General features: G+C 56.1%; 3 protein-coding genes across 3 annotated transcripts; 2 read left to right on the forward strand and 1 right to left on the reverse strand.

Annotated features, from left to right (window-relative positions):
* Positions 1-1,678: 1,678 nt before the first annotated feature.
* On the forward strand, positions 1,679-3,391 carry ACO1O0_002115 (uncharacterized protein; the record flags this gene model as incomplete). Its single annotated transcript, XM_083191592.1, has 3 exons — positions 1,679-2,050; positions 2,127-2,783; positions 2,843-3,391. The coding sequence occupies 3 exons, from the start codon at positions 1,679-1,681 to the stop codon at positions 3,389-3,391; spliced, it is 1,578 nt and encodes a 525-aa protein (XP_083052806.1).
* Positions 3,392-4,504: 1,113 nt separating this feature from the next.
* ACO1O0_002116 (uncharacterized protein) lies at positions 4,505-5,296 on the forward strand (the record flags this gene model as incomplete). The annotated part of the gene is made up of 1 exon (XM_083191593.1): positions 4,505-5,296. The coding sequence occupies one exon, from the start codon at positions 4,505-4,507 to the stop codon at positions 5,294-5,296; it is 792 nt and encodes a 263-aa protein (XP_083052807.1).
* A 1,070-nt stretch (positions 5,297-6,366) lies between these two features.
* ACO1O0_002117 (uncharacterized protein) lies at positions 6,367-9,294 on the reverse strand (the record flags this gene model as incomplete). Its single annotated transcript, XM_083191594.1, has 3 exons — positions 6,367-8,918; positions 8,971-9,114; positions 9,228-9,294. 3 exons carry the CDS (start codon positions 9,292-9,294, stop codon positions 6,367-6,369), a joined length of 2,763 nt encoding a protein of 920 aa, XP_083052808.1.
* Between the last annotated feature and the right edge of the window lie 4,886 nt (positions 9,295-14,180).

Here is a 14,180-nt window from a genome sequence, read left to right on the forward strand (position 1 = left end):
CCTGCTGACACGCAGATGCCAGGCTGCGTATTCGGGGCATCCTCCGTCGGTGCCATCCCGCGGTTATCTCTGATAGTTCACCGTTGTGGATGTCCAATAGCGCCGGTAGCACGAGAGAATGTTACACAGCAGCTATGCCTCTTCGAGCTCACATGTCAAGCAGCGCACACTGGCCGTTTGTTGGAGCTGGAATTTTGGCCGAAGGGGGATTGGCGATTGGCAGCTGGCAATTGGTGATGGTCCCCTGATGGATTTCTTCATGCAGGATGCAATGTTCCAGAACCACGGGTACAGCCGTCCAAGGCTGTGACACACAGACAAGCTTTCACCTGATCTGCTAAAAATACAAGGACGGCTGGGCGCCGGTGGGTGGTGCTCAACCGCCGCCCGAGCTTTGATGAGCTCGTATTCGAGCCCGTTTTCGTCCGAACCCAAATGCAAGGGCCTTTTTTCTTCTTCTTTTCCTTCTAGGTCCGCGAGCCGTTGAACGGTTGGAGAATTGAGGGAGACGGCGCCGTTGACCGTAACCGTGCGACGAAAAGCCAATTGCCCATTCACAACTCCCCGCTGCACTTTGCCATCCTCGCATCGTTTCATCTCCCGTTACGTCACCAGCGTCGGTCGGAATCTCACTGACAGCACGGGCCAGAACCCAGAACCCCCTAGCAAGCCGCAAGAGCCGGCGTTGGTGCTGATCGGTTGGTGAAACAGCAGTGCGGAAGATTTTAGCGTTGCTGACGGTATCCACCTAGACATACCGCTTAATTATGTACGGACACGAACAGGACGGGAGCTACTACTAGTATACTCGTACGTACGTACGTACGTACGCACTATCACAAGCTAATAGAATAGGGAGGCATGGGCGCCATTGTCGTCAATGCTCGGTCACTACGTTTGTTCACCTGAAGATGGTTGGTGTTGAGTAAAAGGTGCCAGCCTAGAGGTAGGGAACAGGTGGCAGGCAGTTCTTTCAGGGCGCAAACGGTCGAGGAACAATATAACACATGAATGGATGAAACCGGCCCAGCCAGGGCATCTCGAGGACACAAACCACAACCGTGCGGTCCCTTCCTGCATTCTTATCAACGTGCGTTTCACCAACGCGCCTATCGGTAGCAAGGCCGTCGTCGTGAGCTCGGAGGATCTGCACGCGAGGGATCTGCAGCGCCGCACTGATCCAGGCCCCCAGGGCGGTCCCCAGCCCACATTCATCATCACTCACCATCCATTACTATCCACATACGAGTACTAGCTACGGTGGTCAGCCCACTCAACCCAGTCCACTCGGCCAGTCGCTGATAAATCGCTGTAATAGCTCCAGCAGGAGCAGGAGGCGCAGACGTTGCTGTCCTTGCTTGCCTCCTTGTCTCCCGTCTCGCCTGATTTCGCGGTGCTTTCAGAATCCTGGTTGCCGTTCACTGGGCTGTGCCGTCTCATGTCCGCGACTCCATTCCTTCCTTCCTTCCTTCCTTCCTACTCGTAATACCTCCAACTCCGGCGTTCCGGAGACTCCTTTCCGTTCCCATATTCTGCATCTTCGATATTGGCATTAGCATTGGCATCTTTATTTCTTTCCTTGCAACGTTATTCGCACTGCATTCTCGTTTCATTCGTTTCATCTTTCTTCTTCTTCTTCTTCTTTTCCCATCATTCCCATGACGAGCTGGATATTATCATGAAGGTCACGCGCAGCGGGACGGTGGCCGCCGTGGTGGCGCTGACGTTGCTGCTCGCTGTGCCCCTCTGGCAGCTTGGCGACCATGCCTCCACCGGCTACTACACCCAGCAGGCCAAGGATTTCTACGACAACGTCTCGAGCTACTTCACCCACGAGCAACAGGTCTACAACAATACCCTCTACCAGAATGGCACCCAGAACAATGTCCACGCCCAATTCAACTTTAGCATGCCCTGCGATGGCTTCCCCAACACGGACCGCATCTTGCTGGTCATGAAGACGGGCGCCACCGAAGCCTACTCCAAGATGCCCACCCAGCTGCTCACTGCCATGTCATGTCTGCCCGACTTCTTGCTCTACTCTGACATCGTATGTCCCAAGACCACCTCAGAACCCCATCATACGGCATTTGGCTGATATATATATGTGTGTGCCCACGTTTCAGGAGTCGCAGATCGGCAAATACCACTTCTACGACGCCCTTGACCGCGTAGAGGACACAGTCAAAAGAGCACACAAGGAGTTCGAGCTGTATGACGCCCAGCAGCGCTGCCCCATATCCCAGGAGGATTGCACTGCCGGCATCTCCGGGGGCTGGGACCTCGACAAGTATAAGTTCCTCAACATGGTTGAGCGCACCTGGGAGAAGCGGCCGAATATGGACTGGTATGTCTTCGCCGAGGCCGACACGTACATAGTCTGGTCCAACCTGGTCCAGTGGCTGCGGGAGCGTGCGCCGGAGGGCGATGCCTACATTGGCAGCGTGGCCATGCTGAATAATTTCCCCTTCGCCCACGGTGGCAGCGGCTATGTCATTTCAGGGTCGCTCATGAAGAAGATGGTCGAGGAGATCCCTAACCTAGCCGCAAAGTACACTGAGCGTGCTGGCCACGAGTGTTGCGGCGACCTTGTCCTCTCCATGGCCATCATGGAGGCGGGCACAAAGGTCATGCAGGCTCATCCGATGTTCAATGGCGAGAAGCCCAACACGTTTCCCTACGGACCTGGGCACTGGTGTGAGCCCATTCTCTCCATGCACCACGTCAACTCGGAGGAGATTAGCATGATTTGGCAGTTTGAGCAGACCCGTATGAACAAGACGGTATGGGAACCCGGTCCTCCAAGCTGGAGAAGCGGCCACAGCTGACATTGTTGGTGCAGGAAATCTTGCAAATCAAAGACTTCTATCAAGCCTTCATGGCCCCGCACCTCAGGTCCCTTCGGCGGGACTGGGACAACCTGTCGGACGATACCTGCTACCTCGGACCCGGTCAGGAGGAGCAAGAACAGGCTGGCGGTAAGGAGCGCGATCGCCAGAAGCCGGAGAACGAGAAGAACCCCATCGAGAAGAAGGCGCACGAGTCGCCTGCCGCTTGCGCCAGAGTGTGCGAGTCTGAGGGGTTGGATCTTCCCTGGGAGGAGCTCGCCGCGATCGAGAGCGACGTCGACCGCGGTCATTTCATCCGGGAGCGCTACAGCCGGAGGGTCGAGCAGGACGAAGACGGCAGCTTTAGGGGCGGCAGGTCGTGCTTCCAGTGGCGGTACCAGAAGGGTGCGTGTTGCACAAGCAGGAGCTTCAAGTTCGGGGCCACCAAGCGTGTTGGAAACCAGGAGGACAGGTGGACGAGCGGGTGGTTCGTGCGCGGCATGAAAGACTGGATCGAGACGGGGGGCGAGTGCCACGGGGTGGAGTGGAAGAAGCCGTTCTGAGAGGAGTGGCATCTAGGGGCATCTCATCATCTCAAGGGTAAAAGCACTGACACTACTGGGCAATTAGACATGGCGTTTTGGGAGGAGAAGAGGAGGACAAAACCCTCCTCTCCTTCGATGTTAGGAAGAGGGACCTTGAATGTTTTGGACAGGGCCTTGCGCGCTTTGATTTTGGACTGTTTTGGGTGGACATGTCTTGGGAGTTTGGATAACATGTGTGCCAAGGGGATTGGAGTTGGGGTTGGCTGCTGATTTATAATTACTGATTTACTGATTCACTAAGTACTATACCGGGCCTCGGTCGCAAGAGTTGGGGCCCTCACACACAAGACGTGGTTTTCTTGAGGTTTGGAAGGATCATATGTGGCTCTTAATACAAAACCACGGTGCAAACGATCACCACCACTGCAATTACTACGGAGTATAATACCTACCTATGTATCGAGATACCTAATGGGACGGGCCTTTATCCATGTCTCGGGGCGCTGCCTCCCGCTTCCGCACGAGATCGGCATGCGAGTCAAGACTCATGCGGCTCTACCCTCTGTCCAGCCTGTCGGAGATAAATATGGGCTCTTCAGTATTCCACGGGGTTGGAGGGTTGGACTCTTGGGACTGGAGGGTTGAATGACGCCTTCGACTAGGCCCAACACGCCATGACTAGTAGTGCCGGTTTGTGACTGGTACCTTTCTTAGCGGGAGCCAGTGAGGGTCTCCCGAACCGATAACAGGCCTATGCGACTCAATGGCGCCCACTTTTGATGCCGAAGCTGCCACGCTTGGCGCGGAAAAAACCGCTGTCTTGCAGCAGCAACTCGATGAAACCAAGGTCGGCTCCTCGAAATCCGAGGACCCTGAGACCCCAGCTACATAGTGCTCGTAGTTTATAGTGCCTACGTACCTCCATCTTTCATCGGCACGCGGGGCCAAGTACGACGCCTGGCCATCAACCTGGTAGACGAAGGGGTGAAACTTCCCCTCCCCCCGGGCGGATCTAGACCGGCTGAACCGGTAAGTTTCCCACTATGAGACGCTCGGTTCTGCTCCGGTGACTAATTGCGCAATGCCCTCGCCAGATCCGCTGTGTGTGTGCGTGTGTGAAGCGTTAATGTGATGGACGGGTACGACTATCAACCAGGCAAAGCGCTACCGCTCAGCCCGAGGACCGTCCTCCCTCCCTCCCCGCCGTCTGCTTCACCCCCCAAAATCGAGAGCCCCCGGGCGTCACTGGACGGTCTGGGCTATGATGATGGCGACAGCTCTCCGCGGCAACGGAGGGTGGCAGACGGCCTGAACGTACTCATGACCGAGGCCAACGCCCTGAAACGCCTCGCCCTGTTCTACGACGAGGACCCGGCCGCCCAGGCCCAGTTCAGCAAGGCCGTCGAGACCATCGCCTGGTCGCAGGCCGCGGGCTCCAAGCTCGTCGTCACGGGCGTGGGCAAGTCGGGCCACATCGGCCGCAAGCTCGTGTCCACCTTCCAGAGCCTGGGCGTGCCCGCCGTCTTCCTGCACCCCACCGAGGCCCTGCACGGCGACCTGGGGCTCGTCGGCCGCGGCGACACCCTCATGTTCGTCAGCTTCTCCGGCAAGACGCCCGAGCTGCTGCTGCTGCTGCCCCACCTCCCCGCGTCGATGCGCGTCGTCGTCCTGACGTCGCACACGCGCCGCGACGCCTGCGAGCTGCTGGGGGCCAGGCCGGGGGGCGTGCTGCTGCCCGCGCCCATCCCGGAGCCCGAGACGTGCTCCTTCGGGGTCGCGGCGCCGACGACGTCGACGACGGTGGCCCTGGCGCTGGGGGATGCCCTGGCCATAGCGACGGCCAAGGAGCTCCACCGGGACGATGTCCCGTCCGTCTTTGCTCGCCACCACCCGGGAGGGTCGATTGGGGCTTCGCTGAAGTGATCTTGGGAGGGGAGGGGGGCCATTGGATGGCGAGAGATAGACAACACTCAGTTCTCCGGAACGATACACGGCTCCCAAGGGAGAGGGGGGAACAACCAGCTTGGCCCAAGCCTGGGACTGCGCTCCAGTAGGCGACCACACTTGTTTCGAGAAGCCAAACTGAGCGAGAAGAGTCGTCCTGCCGGGCACATTGCCACCAGAAGTGGCCGATGGCGACGATTCAAGAGCACAGCTCCTCTGCTATGAGCATAGCTACTGGAACGAAAGGGGGCCAGTAGGTCGCCATTAGTCCAAAGTGGACACCGCGGAGGCACGGTGCATTTATTACCTGGCGGCACAGACCAGTAGCACCATGGGCGACGGCAGCGGGACTGCCATGTCGCTTGTGGTGGTTATGGCATCGTCATGTGGGAGACTTGATTTTGTGCGAGGTTGGGTTGGGTTGGTGGGGGTTCGACCAAACAACAAACATGGCATGTATTACTGCAAGTGTCACTTCAGGGGCCTGCCATCACGACACAAGGTCCACGTGGGCTTGGCTCAACAGTGACACCGCTTGCGCGCAGTGAGACTAGATGATGATGAGGCCTCAGGGGGCGAACAATTCAATAGCGATGAACACCTTAAATATTGTTCATACTCATCTTTTACCCAAAAAAAGTTCTCGTCATAGCTGGAGAAAAAAATAAAATAAAAAATAAACATAACTGTTCTATGTACCCCGAATAGTCTTTCAACCCCCTCGGATATCTAACCATTCGTCATCGTCAAATGGCCACGTCAAATGATGACAATAAAAAAAGACCAAAGGAAAGGAGGTATCGTCGACATTTCAATCAGGACACCCAGACGCCCTGCCCGTTCTCCGCCAAAACACAACAAAGAGGAGAGAAGAGCGAATAGTCTTCGTGCAGCCCACATAAGGCCCGACGTTCCCGCAGAGCCGCAGCAGGACTAGCAGGGCCGATTCGTTGAATATGGGTCTTGGCAGTACTATAATAAAAAAACCCAACCATGGCGCATGCCTGTCGGATCCAAGCGTTCCGCATCCTCCACTGTAGGAGCGTGGCTTATGCACTCAGCATCGATGGAGCGCTTCCCGGACCGCCCAGGTTCTGTTCTCCTCCCTTGTCAACTCCGGCAACGCCGCCTTGAATATCACCGGGAATATCCAGACCGTTCGCGCCCTTCTCCTGGTCAGCAGCAGCCTGCTCATCCTCAGCAGTCTCCTCGAGGTTCATTAGCGCTGGAGGACGATGGCGCATCTGCTTTGCCTTTGCCAGAGAGATTGTCTTTTGCTGGTATGTAGTCGTGATGGGAGTCGTGTCATCGCGGTCGATGGTGGCCTTCATGAGAGCCGCCATCCACAAACGGCCTTGCTTCAGGTTAGGTACCGCAAAGTAATGGACCGTCGGCTTGGTGAAGTGGACGCCCCTCGAGAGGCCAGCCCTTGGCGGGACTAGCTTGAAGATGAACATAGTGTCATCGCCCTTCTCGAGGCCTTCCGTGGGGAGCTTGGCCATCCCTTGCGCACCGACAGCACCAGTAATGGAGGCATGAAGTCCCGTCAACTTCTCGTTATCAGCGGGCAATACTCGATGGAACGAAATGTCGATGAGTCCCTTCTCGGAGTCGTCATTCTCCGAGTAATAGTAAGCCAGGCGGCGGCCCTTGAGGACGAAGAACCGTGGCTTCCAAGTTGTCATCAGATTCGAACTCTTCTTTCGCATCCATCCACTGTAGTCTGCATCCTTCATAGCCTCCTGTGGGCTGATTTTCAGGAGACCGCGGGTGTAGGCACTCGTATCCTTCTTGCCCTTTCTGGCCTTGTTTCGACTGGCCGAAGTGCTCCCTGCACCAGGGCTCTTGATTGCGCCTGGCGATTCCAAGTCCAAACTGGGACCGCCGGACGGTGTGCTGGAGCCCGTTGGTGCGGGCGACGGCAGAGTTTGTTCCTTGGAATCCCCTGACGTACGGCGCTTGGATCGGTCGAAACCCAGGTTGTCAGATATAGCTCGAATACCGACTCCTGTCTTGGCAATGGGTTTGTGGACCAGCGATGAGAGCCAGTCTCCGTCTTTGGAGGGCGGAGGTGGCGGTTTTGATCGGTCCGAGCCTCTTGAGGTGTCCAGTCTGGTAACGGTAGGTGCAGGGCTGTCCTTGGCCGGTGGCATCGGGCGAATCGACTCGGTAGTGTGCGTCGAGGCCGTCCTTCTGTGGGGTACTGACTGAACGCCATAGTACTTTTGTACTGCCGAAGGCTGAGCGCCGTCACGGTAAGAGTCGACGCTTCCGAACCTGGAGTGCCTGGAGAGGGCCGTTGCGCTCCGCACTCGCTGCTCTTCTGCGTAGCTGGACTTGCGCGAGTGCGCCTTGCTATCTCGTTTACGAAGTGTATTCCGTGTCCTCCCATCAACCTCAGTCCCAGAGAAGTAGCCGCGATCCAGGTCAACGGCAGAGTCTTGAAGGTCGGGGTCCGAGCTGCCACCCGCACCTCGCCCGCCTGCTTGAGAAAGAGGCCTGGAGGAAGCTGCGCCCAGAGTCCAATTGCGATCAAAGGACGGCTGCTTTTTGTGAGCACCGTCGATACCGGCAAGCGTCCCGTTGGCGGTGAGCCGGGGTGTTGTAGATCCCGCCAAGTGGTAATCCGTAGACGAGTGGCGGCGTGACTGGTTGAGGTCTCTGACCGACGCTGCAGAGGGGCGATTCAGGTGAGCAGGTTGGGTAGGGCTACCTTGTGTGATTGGGGTATTGGTGGAGGACATCCGGCGGCTCTGCACCGACATGCGAGGGTTTGAGGCGGAATTGGTCACGGTGCTTGTCCTGATCCGACCGCGAGGCATATCCTCCGAACCAATGTCACTGCCATAAGTCTGGGTCGTCCGGCGCGTGGCGGTTCCTTCGCCGTTGACTTCGTCTTGGAGGGACTTGATCTTGTGCCACGTCTTCAGACGTCGTCCAACGGAACCCAGGTCCAATTCCTTGATGAAGAGTGAACCCTGGTCCATTGTCAGCAAAACCTCGCCAGAAATATCCTGATCCCTGAAGATTTCGCAGTGCTGCTTCTCCACGCCCGACGTAAACAGGAACTCGGCAACATCATCAGGGGACCATGCTTCAACCTCGGCACGGCTGTGAGTCGCCTCCTCCTCCTCGTCAGTCTCCTCGCCCTGGATGTAGGACATGCGGTGGTGCAAGGATGCACTGTATTCACTTCCCGAGTCGGCTCCTGGAGTGCGAAGGGCACCGTTGCTCGCAGGCGACCTTAGATTGGTAATGTGCTCGTTGATGACGTTGAGTGTCTCGTTCAAGACTTGGCTGTCCTGGTTGGGGACGCTCGGCCCAGACAATCTTCCCACGGGTGGGGCAACAGGACTATCGGTACTCTTGGGCGGTGCTGGTACCGGTTCCGTCTTGGACGAATTCAACGGCAGTGTGATCGGGGTATTCTGGGCGGGGGACGGACGCGTGATGTGTGCTGGTCTGTCCGGCTCGGGGCCACTGTCTGCAATAACAGCCGGGTTCTCTGGTGTAGCTTCTGGCAGGGGAGCAAGTGGTGTCGGGACTACAGCTGCAGGGGCAGAAGCAGGTGACGTCGTCCTTGGAGCAGGCCGCGTATAGACTGCCAAGATTTAGTTTGATGGGAGAGGTCGCAATAGCCCAAGGAAACAAACCTTCCGGGAAGAGGCCCGTGTTTTTGTTGCCAAGGTGTCTACCCAGAAACCATCCGTCTCCAAACTCGTCGTCGCGCTCAATCAACTCGACTGTGTCTCCTTTGTTCAAGCTCAACTCGTCGGAGCTTCTAGCGATGAAATCATCTGCAGGACAGGCGCGGTCAGTATCAGAACAGACTCCTCGGCTAAATGACGACAGAATTGATCGAGGGAACGGGCAGATTGGCGCATGGTAGAAAACTGCAGGAGACACTTACGGATCACCAGCAGAATATCGCCGAAATTGGGCCTCGCGGCGGGCTCGTTGGGAGCTCGCGAAGCCATCGTGGCGATCGTGGCGAACGTGGCGGTAGTTGGGGGGAAGGTGGAGGAGTTTGGTCTGCAGCCTGAGGGAGCGCGGGCGAATCTCCGTGTTTGTCGTCGGGAAACAAGCAAGCACCCGGTGACGGTCGGTCGCGGGTAAGACAGGGGATCGTCAAAGGTGGGGAGTCGCTCTGATCACAACTTCTCACCGGGGGAGAAGAGGCGCCATCAGCCAGCAGCAGAGGCGGCGACAGTGACGATGGTTGAAGTCTGTTTGGCAGTGTCTGTTCGGCCAGAACAGTTGGCGAGAGGCAGGTTCCTGACTGCCTGCACGATTGGGGAAGCTCTGAGGAGGGGGCAGAATGAAAGCCGTTAGCGTGCGTGGGAGGCAGCGATTGGGCGTCGAAAATGGACACGGCGCATTCCACGCAAACGGCGCCTTGGACCCAGAAGGACGAGCGACCAGTGGCGGATTGCTGGTCAAAAAGCTGACTCGGAAGCGCAAACGGCGAGCGAGCCAAAGCCTACTTGGGTAGTGGGCGGTAGGGTAGGTATTAGGTACAGTATATGGAGTACGGAGTATCCGTACTCGTACCAATGTATGCCGATGAGGAGAGCACGGGCCGGGGAGTAATTATAGAGGGCGAGCAAAAGGACGAGCAGCCGACGGCGAATGCTGGCGGACGGTTGGCGGACGTTGGCAGATTGGGGGCGCTGTCGTCAGTGCCGATCGCACGCCTTTGTGATCTCGCTCCAGCCAAAGCTGCTCCAACCCAAACGGTCTGGCTGTCAAAGACGGCGAAAGACCCAAAGCTGTGTAATCTACCCAACAACGGCGACAGGGATCTTGCTGGCGGGTTGGCGGGTCAGGCAGGATTCGAGGAATGACCCAGGGCCCAAGACTTCTACAGACACTGGGGAGGTGATTGGGTCAGTACCTGTCTATGCATGAGCCACGCGGGCAGAGGAGATGGTAGGTAGGTCTCGGAATGTTGAAAGACTGGCTCCCTGTGGTCCGTACCTCGTCAATACGTATACAAGTAATACTAATATGGGTGATGAAGATGGTGGGTAAAGCAGCCGTGGCAGCTTGCTTTATCATAGGTAGTAGTCTTGCAAGTGAGGAGGACGTGGCGTGGGCCCAGTACTAAGTACTTAGTACTAGTAGCCTCACTACCATACTTCAAGTATCATAAGTTATGTATTCGTAGACTGCTTGGGGCTTCGGAATGGCAAGCTATACGAAGACGAAAGACCTTCGGCCGATGCACCATCAGTCATGGGGATGCATTAGGTACTGTTAGTATTAACGGCGGGCACATGAATTGAGCGAGTTCGAGGCCCTCAACAGATTAGATCTTAGGTTGCATGGCAAAGTACGAAGTACGTATAGTACTCGTACGGAGTACATGGTACCTCGAGTCATGACCCATCATCAACAGCAGCCCAGAATGTGCAACCGTGCAACTCTAACTTCAAAGACTTCTATACCAATTATACCCGAGTCGCACGAATAGCGGGAGGGACTCGCGGCCTCATGGCCGGTGAGGCGAGTCAGTGTAATCAGACTACAGGGCAAAGGTATAGGTAGGCCATTGATAGCTGCATGGCCCAGAATATGTTCCCCGGGGGTTCACTCCAAGCGTTCCTAGCAACATCTCGATCCATCTTGAAGACTAAATGCACCCCAGAGAGCTATCCACGAAAGGTGCTAGAAGAGATTCGACTTGAGTTTGGGGCGTAAAATAAGTCTGCAGTGCTGTGATGATGTTTGCGAAAGTATTACCTTGTACTACAGGTACGACTACAGTATAGTGCATACAGGTAGTAGTAGCACCCTACTAAGGTACTTACCTGTATGCAGGTACGCGATAATACTGTTTGGTAGTGATTCGCTTGGTGTCAGTCTACTCCACGAGTACGAGTAGAGCCCGTATGCCGTTCAGTGATAGTAGCCACGAGTAGGCATAAACAAAATCGAGTTCGATCAAGCCAGAAACGAATAACCTCTTTAATTTTAGATGCTAATGTAAAGAAAAAGTAGGTCACACTTGAGAGAGGAGCCAGAACTCAACCATTTCGCGATCTTCCGACGGACTGGTGGTCGCTAAATAGAGACAAAGGTGATTGGGTGCTGGCACCTTACCATTCCGCTCCTAGTAGTAGGTATTACCCAAGGCCCAAAAACCATCTCACAAAAACAGTATCTAGTAGATCATTGTATACAATCTATTTGGTGGCTGCGTGTAGACCTAGTGGCAATAGAATCCAAGAGAGTTTAGAACAGGAGGGTGAAGTCGAGATAAGTAAGTACGTTCGTAGTATTCCCTACCAATTACTTCGTTTGTGCCCAAGGTCCAACGCTCGAGGGTGTTGGTTGGAGAGTCCGTGTCTACCATTCTTCATCCAAGCAAGCACCCAGCTTTAATCCAAAGACGCTGGCCGACAGGGGCGACATCGCGCACCAACCCGTCGACCTCTGCCATCAGCCTTCTGGCCTTGATGATCTACACGAGTCAAGGATATTTCTAGCCAAGAACACACACGAGTGAGTAAAAGGAGGAGGAGAAAACACACCACGTCTGTTGCGACTTGCCGCCTCTGCGTCTCCCGTGTGGGATCCCCTTCGCGCCGCAACGTTCTCGAACGCCACACCACCTCGAGCCTTTCCAATCCTTTGGAATAACCGACCCACCCCTCGCCCTGTCCCCCCGTTGTCGATGGATGTCGCTCCAGACAAGTGTTTGCGGATGGGGCCTTTGAGAGAACGCACGCTGTTTGCCGCAGCTTAGGTATTCAAATGGTATGTCGGGGTCCCTGATCTTGTTCAACTCCTGGGGAACGTGCTCTGCGCCCTCCTCTCCGCGCGTCCGCTGTTTCTACATAGTACCAGTACCAGGCTGACGTACGAATAGCTCGCTGTAGAACGCCCCGTCCCTTCGCGACTTAAACCCTTGCCATGACACCGCCTTCCCCAAGGCCAGGTTCCTCGGCGAGGGTTTCCCCGAACCACCGCCAAATCGCGACCGCGAACCAGACTCTCAACACCATTTTCGGCCGCCCGACCAAATCATGGATGCACGACTCCCCATGCAACGAGAATGCGCAGTCCCCCGGGCGTGGCGTCGTCTCCTCAAGCGTGCGTCCAAGACGACCAGTCCAACCGCCCGCCACCAACCAGGGGAATAACTCTACTGGGCACTCTCAAGTTCCTCAGAACCCTGCAAAGTACGTCGCCTGTAATTTATCGCGCCCTGGTGCCATGCCTCTGAAGGTGCTGACAACTGTTGTAGTGATGGATCTGTCCTACCCTCTCCTGCTCTGACCAACGAGCCCAGTCCCGCTGCGTCGACTTCTCGCGTTAGCCCAAATACATCCCCAACCGAGGCCCAGTCCACGAACCCAGAAAAGTCCACATACAATAACGTTCACTTTACACCAGCTTCGGAGCTCTATCGGGACGTGACGCGTGTGTCAGCTCTGCTCATATCGGAGCAACCCGATACTCGAGTACGGCCGTCTTCAAACTCGGGAGCTTCAAACTCAATTATGACCCCAGTTGAGGTGGGCGCCGATCAACATTTACAGGACCATCAAATGGGCACAGCAGCAGGCGTGCAAAACAACAACTCGACTTCCCAAGGCAAGAGGGGTAGAGAACTGGAGGGATTGGACCCCAGTGCCTTGCACTCATCACCGAAACGAATGCGTCTGGCCGGCGTCCCGCGAGACGCAGGTACATCGCTGGCGGCTGAATCTGAATTAACGGCGCAGATGGACCATTATGCGGGGGCTGTTCAACAGCGAATCCTCAGTCTAGGCGGCCTGTCCAAACTGGGGAATGAGGTGGAACGGCCGAGGTATAAATTCCTCCAGGAGGCATGTTTGCGACACGACCAGTTCTATGCCGTGCTTCACCAACTCTTTTGTCTCTGGTCCTTCCAGGATCCCTTCCGATATCAAATCTTGGAGCCGATGGACCAGAAATCTGTGGACAAAGCCTTCAATTTTCTCTCACAGTTCCTCAGACCGAACAGCACTATGCAACCAGGACACTTGGCCTGGTTCGCAGCATTTCCCTTGTCCCTCCATGGAGACCTACCGCCACTGCATCGCACTTGCATTCAGCGCGTGACTGTGTTCTTAACAGCCCTTGCGGGTACTTGGATGTCCCTCCTCACCTTTGTGCGACAGAGGCTATATCCAGTCACTGCCCATGAAATGATCCATGTCCTAGGCTGTCCATCCCAAGTTCTGCGCGGCATCATGTATACCGTTAGTCGTCGTTCTCTGGGCATACCCGACAATGCTGCCAGCGATCTGAACAGCATTTTTTTGAGGGATGAAAGCATCGAGCTTAACGCCATCGCTGGCCAAACTGAGGGCAAGAATATGGATTCGTCTCGAGAAGAGCTGGCTGTACGGTACAGGTCACTCGTTGCTGAGGCTCGCCGGACGGTCGCTCAGCTAGGACTCAACCGCGATTCACCTTCTAGGGCTGGATTTCCAGCGTCAGTACAGGATGGAACCAGCCAAGTCCAAACAGCCACAGCATCGCAGCCACCGGAGCTACCGCAGCCACCGTCCGCTCCTGTTCCTTCCCCTCACTACAACGCACATAGCTTCATGTTGAGGCCGTCCTCGACCGGGCCAGTGCACCCGGGCCCCCGTCTTCCAATGCCGCAGACCCAAGGGGGCACTATTCAACCTCCTGGACTACCGAACCAGCAACCTATACAGTACCAGGCAGGACGTGGGAGCGTACCGGCGTCCCAAAGCTCCCCTCGGACCAACACCACGGGGGTCTTTCAGCAGGCTCCGATACTCTTATCACAAGGGCTGCCTGCTTTTTATTCTCATCACTACAACCACCTGATTCAACGCCAAGGTTCCCACGGTGGCCACCC

This window comes from Amphichorda felina (assembly GCF_050947745.1).
Source record: "Amphichorda felina strain 45539 chromosome Unknown scaffold_2, whole genome shotgun sequence".
In the NCBI taxonomy this organism is placed as follows: Eukaryota; Fungi; Ascomycota; class Sordariomycetes; order Hypocreales; family Bionectriaceae; genus Amphichorda; species Amphichorda felina.